At 50.5% G+C, this 8656-nt stretch overlaps 2 protein-coding genes across 5 annotated transcripts; one reads left to right on the forward strand and one right to left on the reverse strand.

The window, feature by feature from the left end:
• Window positions 1–13: 13 nt before the first annotated feature.
• DXO (decapping exoribonuclease) lies at window positions 14–2302 on the reverse strand. Of its 3 annotated transcripts, none has more exons than XM_030315137.2 (7): window positions 2128–2302; window positions 1511–1879; window positions 1105–1340; window positions 797–1016; window positions 544–679; window positions 308–402; window positions 14–225 (listed from the first exon to the last, which is right to left on the reverse strand). In XM_030315137.2, the coding sequence occupies exons 2-7, from the start codon at window positions 1864–1866 to the stop codon at window positions 75–77; spliced, it is 1194 nt and encodes a 397-aa protein (XP_030170997.1). In that variant the 5' UTR covers window positions 1867–1879; window positions 2128–2302; the 3' UTR covers window positions 14–74. The 3 variants fall into 3 exon arrangements, with proteins under 3 accessions (XP_030170997.1, XP_030170996.1, XP_030170995.1); XM_030315136.2 differs by having other exon boundaries at window positions 2100–2302; XM_030315135.2 differs by having other exon boundaries at window positions 2029–2301.
• Window positions 2303–2452: 150 nt separating this feature from the next.
• STK19 (serine/threonine kinase 19) lies at window positions 2453–8347 on the forward strand. 2 transcript variants are annotated; one of them, XM_030317058.2, is made up of 7 exons: window positions 2453–2652; window positions 2783–2919; window positions 6050–6145; window positions 6465–6604; window positions 7416–7513; window positions 7621–7768; window positions 7914–8347. In XM_030317058.2, exons 1-7 carry the CDS (start codon window positions 2553–2555, stop codon window positions 7957–7959), a joined length of 765 nt encoding a protein of 254 aa, XP_030172918.2. In that variant the 5' UTR covers window positions 2453–2552; the 3' UTR covers window positions 7960–8347. The 2 variants fall into 2 exon arrangements, with proteins under 2 accessions (XP_030172918.2, XP_035920303.1); XM_036064410.1 differs by lacking the exon at window positions 6050–6145 and having other exon boundaries at window positions 2473–2652.
• Window positions 8348–8656: the final 309 nt, after the last annotated feature.

Below are 8656 nucleotides of genomic sequence, written 5' to 3' on the forward strand. Positions count from 1 at the left end.
ACACAGCAGGAAGAACCACCTAGAAATAGGCTTTTATCTGTGCACACGGAGACAGGACCAGCCCCTCTGAAGTCTCAGTTCTTGGGGGAAGGCGTCTTGGGGGGTGATGGGAGGTCTTGTGTCACGGCTTCCACATACCACGTGGGCAGGAAGGCATAGGGTGCATCTTGATGTTTCGACACTGTGACTGGGCTGCCAGGCTCCCAGGAGAAGAGATAGACGAGCCTAGGGGGCACATGGAGTCGCAAGTTGAGGACTGGAGGCAAACTTCTAGGACCCGGAGGGCAGGGACAGATGAATGCCTCACCTGGGGTCGTCCTGGACAACTGTGTTCTGGGCAAAGCTAAGGAAGGCGGCACAGAAGTTCATGCACACGGAGGGATTCCAGCCATCACGGTCATTCTGCAGAGGGCCGAGGAGGAGGCAGAACACAGGCAGTGAAGGTGAGGCCAGAGAAGGGGCAAGGTGGACTGTGACCCGGGACACTGGACCTGTGGTCTTGGTGTGGGAGTATAGGTGGGAGCTATAACACCACTGCCTTACCCTGACATACTCGAACATCTCCATAGTAGGAAAGGTCTTGAGGGAACAGATGAAACCCTCTGGGTTACGGAAGCCAGCAACGACATTTGGGATGCCCAGAAGGAATGACTGAGCCCACCATTTCAGAAGCTTGTGTCTGTCAGGAAAGGCAAGGGGTCAGTAGGACCCTTCCTCCACCGTCCAGCCTCTTCCCCCAAGTCTAATTTCCAGCTGTCTGTTCTAGGTTCTCACCCTGCCCACCCCCATCCTGAACCTGTAGAAGCTCCTCCATTGGCCAGGGCTGTGCATCTCTTTGGAGGTCTTGAGTTCCACATAGCAGGTGGGGGGCTGTGTGGATGGGGCCTGAGGGTCTATACAGTCTACCTCCCCTGAGAAGAGCAGAGGGTGGTTTCCCAGGCGGCTGCGTAGCACAGAGCAGAAGGCCACATTGGTGTTAACCTCCCCAGAGGGGTCCGGGGAGCTTCCAGGTTTGTCTGCACAAAGAGAAAAGCAGCAACAGGGGTGGGGGCTTTCAGTCTCTGGGGAAGGGGGAGGGGGCTACAGAGCAGGGGCAACTCTCACCTGCGCACATGTATTGCTCAAACTTGTACCCCATGTACATAAGCTCTCGGAGGAGGGGTGGCCGGGCAAGCCTCTGGGCCCGAGCTGCCGGCGTCTCTACCTCACTCAGGTACAGTGTCCCCTGGAAGCGGGAGGCCGCCAGCTGCCAGCCCTCCTGCCGCTCATACGGTGTCGTCAGCAATTTTGTCAGGTGCCCTCGCCATGTCACTATGGCCCCTGCCAGCCAGCCTGGACCCCTGAGAGGGAGGAGTTAGAAGCTGAAGGTCTGACACAAGGATTAACTCAGATGACTTCCCCAAAGAATATCCTAAATTCTTTCCAAAGACTGAACTCCAGTTTTCACTCTCCTAATATTAGAGTGTAGGTGCAGGTCTCTAGATCTACTTGTGTGCTATGCTTTGCTCACCCCTCCAGCTGGCCTCGGTGATCCAGGAGCCAACGTAGCAGGTGATCCAGCCCCTCTCGGATCTCCTCGTCCCTGGGCTGGTATCGATCAGGGTATCCGTCTCTGAGGTCAAAGTTGGGGCCTTGACCATTGGTAGGGGGTGGGCTGTAGTAGCGCAAGGCTTGAGCATCTCCATGGTACTGGCGTTGTGCATCCAGGGAGAAGCAGCCCAGTTCGGAAGGGCGCCGGTAGAAAGGGAAGGGCCCAGAGTACAGGGCGGGGTCTGTGGGCATTGAGGGTGCTGGGCCGGGGAGTTTGTTCCGAGGCTCAGCTACCTCTATGTTTTCCCCTCTTCTCTTGGTCCCTCTGCGATCCATGAGGTCCTGAGAACTGGGGGGGTTGGGAAGTTACCCTTTTACAAAGGAGGCCCGGAAAAGGGGGACTCTGGTTCAGGACTAAGTTGGCCTCCGGATGGCCAGGCTCTGGTCCTGAAACAGAACCAAGGCTAGGTGCACATCCCACCTTTTCCCTTGACTTACACCCCCACCTCCAGATGCTCCAAACTCAGCTGAGGAAGGCTGCCTGGGCTTCAGATCGAGGATCTGGTTACCTCAGAGCCCGCCAACCTGGACCTCTACCTCTGTGGAGCTAAGACGTCACGGCAGGTGTGTCCAGAAGTCGGGGAGGTATGCAAGGGTGGTTTCCGCACTCCTAGACGCAATCATTCGGCGACAGGGACGGGCAGACCCCTCGGGGGCGGGCAGGGGGTGCGCTTTACCCGGGGAGGCGGACCACGACCCGGCCGCCCGCAGCCAGCCGCGCCGCCCACGCGTTCCCGTCCCGGAGTGCCAGCGGAGGAGGCAATCCGAGCAGGCGTGCGGCGGCCCTCCTCCTGGCTGGGCCGAGACGGCGAGTTGACACCTTCCTCGTCCCACGTAGTCCTTCCACCCGGCCGGCCGGTCTCCAGGGAGCCCGACGTCACTGCTCTGCGCCGGAAGACGCCGTCTTCGCGTCCTCTTCCCTCAACACCGATCTCTTCCCTGGCAACCTGAGACCCCGGGATATGAGCCGGAAGAGACATCGCCTGGTCCCGGACTCCTTTGGGCTGAAAAGGCGGCGGGAACAGGGGCAGGCTGAGGCGGACCCCCTCAGGGGCGAGTCAGGTAGGCGTGGCAACCCTGTGCCGAGGCGGAAGGGCGCTGCTGGGAGCCGCCTCGCCCGCCGGCTCGCTGGACGGGAGCGCCGCGCCCCCCGCCCCCCTTCCCGTCTCGGTGACCGGCTCTCTCCGCCTAGGGTCCGCGCGCGCGGCCGTCGCCGAGCTGGTGCAGCTGTTCCCGCGCGGCCTGTTCGAGGACGCGCTGCCGCCCATCGCGCTGAGGAGCCAGGTGTACAGCCTCGTGCCCGACCGGACGGCGGCCGACCGGCAGCTGGTGAGGGGCGTCGGAGCGACGGACGGAAGTCGCTTCCCTGCCTCGAGCACGCTCCCGAGGGCCCCCAACACTCAGACACCCGGGCGGTCAGCCAGCCGCTCTGCGGTTCTGCAGGCGTCAGGTCTCTCCAGGCCGGGCACTACGGGACCTAGGAAAATGTCACAGACCCTGTTAAAAGACCCGCCGGCAGTAGAGAGCATGCCACATCGTGGAAGTGGAAGAACTAATCTCTTGGGGAAACTGAGTCACTGGGCATAGTTGGAGCTTTACAGCGCTGGGAATGCAGGCAGACGTCAGATTGCGGCAGACCTTGTGCATCAGTGTTGTTTCTGCCTTACACCGAAGGCGAGGAGCTAGGAGAGAATGTTAACCAGCAGAAGGAACGGGTGTTGTGTGGATTGGGGGAAGTGAGATGAGGCAGGGAGATGGGCTCGGAAGACAATGCGACAGAGAACTGGTGAAGTTCTAAATTAGGGAAGTGTAGGGAGGGCGAGGATGGGTGGAGGTGAGGGATGTGGACAGTGGGAAGGGGAGTCAGGGATAACTCAGGTTTTCTCGATGACAGACATGAGTGGTGAGTGAACAGAGTAGGAGGACGCTGAGTTGTTGGGGCAGATGACATGTTTGATTTTGTAGGAGTTGGAGGTGCATGGGGAACATCCAAAGGCAAGTGTGTTGGATATGAGGGACTGGAGGGAATTCTGGGCCAGTGCTGTAGAATTGAAGTCATTGAGATGTGAGCAGTGGTTCAGTCTGTGGATGTGGGTGAGATTGGGTAGGAAGAGTGAGTAGAGGGGTAACTTTTAACCTTTTTATAAACTTTAAGAGATAATGAAAGCTATGGCTCTTTCTCTCTAGAAAAATGCATATATGCCCCATACATACAAGGTGTATGTGCGGTTTTTGTCGGGGCAGGGGGGTTGTTTCACAGATCCTCTGGAGTCCAAGGTTAAGGACCTCAAGTGTAGAGTGAAAGGGCCAAATCTATAAAGCTGAGAGATACCCACATTTAAGGCAGTGTTTCTCAAAGTATGTCCTGAGTTTTACCTGTATCAGAATCACCTACTATTAAAAAAAAAAAAAATTTAACTGGGCTGCTTATTCAAAAATACAAGTTCTTGGGACTCACCTAAGGCTAACCGATTAAAATCTCTTGAGGTAGGACCTGGGAACCTACATTTTTGAATTACTGTCCCATGTGATTCTTAGTGATGTAAGGGGAAAGCAGAGGAAGAGGAGTCGGTGGGAGAGGCTGAGAAGGAATTGCTAGAGGTAGGAGGAACCCCGGAATAGGCCTATTGAGAAAGCAAATAGATTTTTCAAGGAGGTGGAGTAGTTGGCAGTGTTAGAACCTGTGGTTTAAGGCAAAGGTTGGTAAAGAGATCAAGTAAAATAATATCCAAAGTCTGTCCATTGGATTTAGCAGGCGGAAGATTAATGGCAACCTGTCAGGAGGAAAAGAGGAAAGAAAAGGAAGATGGAGACTAGCTCCAGTTTCATGAGGAAGTGAGTTAGATGGAACCACTCCTTATAGAGTATTTGTTCTTTTTAATTTACTGATGATAGCCTAAATTTTAAAAAAGCTTTAAAAGTTGCACAAAGGAAAATATAAACACACACACACGCTTTACAGAATGTTTATAAAGCAGATACCCATTTAACCACCACCCAGGGCAGACTACAGAACACAGCCAATATCCACATACATCACTCTCCAGTCAACTTTTGTCCCTGGGAGGTAACTGTGATCCTGACTGATGTGATAATTGTTCCTTGGATTTTCTATTTACCACCTATGTGTTTACCTGTAAACAACATAGCTCAGTTTTATTCATTTTGGATCTTGATCTAAACAAAATCCTATTGTATGTATGTATTTATATCTTATTAGATGAATACTTTTGAGATTCTTCTCAGTTTCACATAGCTACAGTTAATTTCATAGATTTCTATTTTATAAATATGTCCTGTTTTTTTCTGTTCTAGGGAAAAAAAGTTTTATGTTTATAGGAATTTAATTTATGATCTGAATTTTCAAATTTATTGGTGTAAAGTTCATTTTATTGACTATTGGATGTGTAGTGATTACCCTTTTCTCATTCTTTTTATTGACTATCTGTGCTTTTTCTAGTTCCTTCCCCCATTTTCTTGATCAGTCTCACCCGTGGCTTACCAGTTTTAATAATCTTTCAATGAATTAATGTTTAGCTTTGTTGCTCTCTCATATGCATTCTATTTTATGAATGTGTCCCCTCTACTGTTGGTTTATTTTACTTTTTTTCCCCCATTAGTTTCATCATCTCCTCCTTTCTAGTATATGCTTGTCAGGTTGTAGTTTATCTTAAGTACATGCAGATGTATATAGTTTGGGCACATATTTTAGTTATTATTCAGCTTAAAATATGTTTTAACTTCTTTTGTGATTTTTTTCTTTGACCAAGAGTTAATTATAAATGTATGTCTTAATTTGAAGCATTTTCATATTACCTCGTTGTTACTGATTTCTGACACAAATGGTATTGTGGCCAGAGAACATACACAATATGATTTCAGTCATTTGAATTTTATGGAGACTTGCCTTGTGCTATGTGGTCAGTTTTGCTAAATATTCTATGTATATTTGAAGAGAATATGTTTTCTTTAATTATCAATTTCTTAGTAACTGAAGGTATTAATGAAAGTTATTTCTGTACTGATTATTTTGTCTGTTTATGAGTTTATGAAAGGTAGATTAATATACTTATGCGATTATGGGTTTGCTATTATCTCTTCAAATATTTTCCCTACTTTCCCACCTTCCCTCACCCCACATTTAGACTGTTAATTCCTTGAAGACAGGGCCTATGTCTTAATCACTATTTTATTTTAGTGTCTGGCATATGATTGGTCTTAGAAAATATGTATTGATTGTTTGATAGGCAATGGATGAGGTGGGTGGATGGGAAGGTGGGTAACTGATTTGAAAAGACTATTTAATAATCTACCTGATTCTCTCCCCACACTTTGTCCTTTGCTTAGAGAAAAACTCCCCAGTATTGGCAATAAAATCTCCCCACCCAAAAGTGCCCAGAGTATAGCAGAGTATCTTACCCTGATACCCTTCTTTTTACTCCTATCTCTCTGGAGACAGAAGGAGCTTCAAGAGCAGGGGGAGATCAGAATCATCCAGCTAGGCTTTGACTTGGACGCTCATGGAATTATCTTCACTGAGGACTACAGGACCAGAGTGCGTGTAACTGTTTTGTGTGTGTGTGTGTGTGTGTGTTTGTGTGTGTGTGTGTGAGAGAGAGAGAGAGAGAGAGAGAGATGGGTGTGGGGGGTAGGCAGGGAAATTGGAGAGTGGAAATAAAAAGAAAAAGAGACAATTCTACTCCACATCTCACAGAGAGGGCACAGGGTTCTGGTAATATGAAGGAGAGGAAAAGGAGGAAAAGTATGAGAAGTAGAAAGATGAGCGAAAGAGAAAACAGGAAGAGTAATGTCCTGGAGGTGGAGGTCCGTGGCCGAGGGTGGAGCCACACCACATCTCCCATCTCTGGTTCCAGGTCCTCAAGGCCTGTGATGGCCGACCATATGCTGGGGCAGTGCAGAAGTTTCTGGCTTCAGTGCTTCCAGCCTGTGGGGATCTTAGCTTCCAGCAGGACCAAATGACACAGACCTTCGGCTTCAGGGACCCAGAGATCACGTGAGACTTGGGGCATCAACAGAATCAGGCATCTGACGTTTCTCTGCCTCCCTCTGATCCCATCCTTTTCCTTCTGGTGCACCTACCAAAAAAAGGACTCTTATTTTTAGTATAATGCCCTAAATTTGTACTCCCCCAAGAGAGGAGGCCTATCCTACCTGGGGCCTTGAACTAAAATTCAGGCGATCTGGGTGGCTAATCCAATGAATTTAGAGGCCTGGCAGGCACCATAAATGCCTATTGTGGATCTTGCTGAAACTAAGAGAATGAAGAAATGGTAGGAGCTTAGATGCCCCTAAAGCTTTCACATTAAAAAACGACCGGGCAAGGGTAAAGTAAAAATACCATTTCAGGGGGCCTTATCTGGCTCAGGCTCCCTGTTTTGCAACCCATGGTACATGTGAAAGCATTTTATAAACCTTTTAGTAAGATGGAGCCGTGTTGAGGCATGTGTAGGCAGGGGCAGGAGTACAGAAGAAAGGCCCTCATTTCTCCCCGGGGGTTGGACTGAGAGTGTGTCAGGGCATGTGGTCAAGGAGGGCTTCTGCGAGGAGAAGCTGCTTTAGTGAACAAGTAATACAGAAGAAGAAAGTCGGGCGGGGGGGGGCAATCCAGGTAAGGGGAGTGGAGGCAAGGGCATGGGGCACTGAACGGCAGGGTGTGGGCAGAGGAGCACTCCAGAGTGGGCTTCTGTTATCTAGTCCCCTTGCAGGTTGCCCACGTTTTTGTGGAGACTTAGTGTCCAAACATCAGTGGGCAGGGAGATGGTTTTCATAGCTGAGGCCTCCTCCTGGCTTCCCACCCTTCTTAGGCAGCTGGTGAATGCTGGAGTCCTCACTGTCCGAGATGCTGGGAGTTGGTGGCTAGCTGTGCCTGGAGCTGGGAGATTCATCAAATATTTTGTTAAAGGTATTCCATTCGCAGCTCAAGCCCTCAGTCCCTCAAGAACAGCTTTCAGTGGCTCCTCAGGGCCCAAGCCTTACTCACCTTTCCCCTCTCCTCTGCCACTTCTCCAGGGCGCCAGGCTGTCCTCGGCATGGTCCGGAAGGCCAAGTACAGAGAGCTACTCCTATCAGAGCTCTTGGGCCGGCGGGCGCCTGCAGCGGTACGACTTGGCCTCACCTACCACGTGCATGATCTCATTGGGGCCCAGCTGGTGGACTGGTGAGTCTACCCCCAGCTTCCGGTAGATGACAGAGCAATGGCCCAAGGTCGGATTCCCTTCTGGGACCAGCCCAGACCAAGTTCTGAGTTTTCCCCAGACTGTTGGCCTGAGTATCTGGTTCCAGCCCTGTCTTTTCTTTTACAGTGTCTCCACCACTTCTGGAACTCTCCTCCGCCTGCCAGAGACGTGAGGATTCTGCTCATCATTGCATACCTCCCTGGAGTGGGATGAGAGGGATCCAGGAGTACTGTCCAGTGGTGCCTGAGACAGGGTCACCTTGGGAGCCAGGATGGGTGTTGAGTTTGCATCTGCACAAAGGGTCAGATGTGACTGCTGCTATTTACCTGGGCTCTGACCCAGTGGTGGGGTTTGGGCAATGGTTCTCTGCCCTTCTGTGGAAGTGGAGCCAGAAACCATGCCAAGGCCATGGCTGTTGCCTTTTATGCAGCAAAGTATTGCTGTTACTCTCTTGGGATAGGAAAATGGAATTTCTGGGGAGCCTGATAAGGGAGGGCAGAGTTCTCTTTTCTTACATGTTGGGTTAACACTGCAAATAAAGTACTTCTCTGCCTGTGCTATTTCTTGGATGTCTTTTGTTTAATGTGATGTATATTTGGGCGCCTTGTTTGGGGGTAGAGTTCAAGCCAAATTTGGGCCTGAGCTTTGCCTCATTGTTCAGAGAAATAAGTACATTAAGGTCGGTTCTCCCTGTAGGATGGTGAAGGTATGCCCGATCTCCTAAACCACAGAATTTCTGTTAAGGCCTACACAAAGCAAAGGCCTGGTGTCATTCAGGTTTTGTGGGGGTTGTGGTATGAGAGAAGTGTCTTGTGCCCCCTCGTGCTGAGCCACATTGGTCTCTACTCTGCCCATGCCTACTGGACCAT

The sequence above is a fragment of the Lynx canadensis genome, chromosome B2 (assembly GCF_007474595.2).
Source record: "Lynx canadensis isolate LIC74 chromosome B2, mLynCan4.pri.v2, whole genome shotgun sequence".
NCBI lineage: Eukaryota > Metazoa > Chordata > Mammalia > Carnivora > Felidae > Lynx > Lynx canadensis.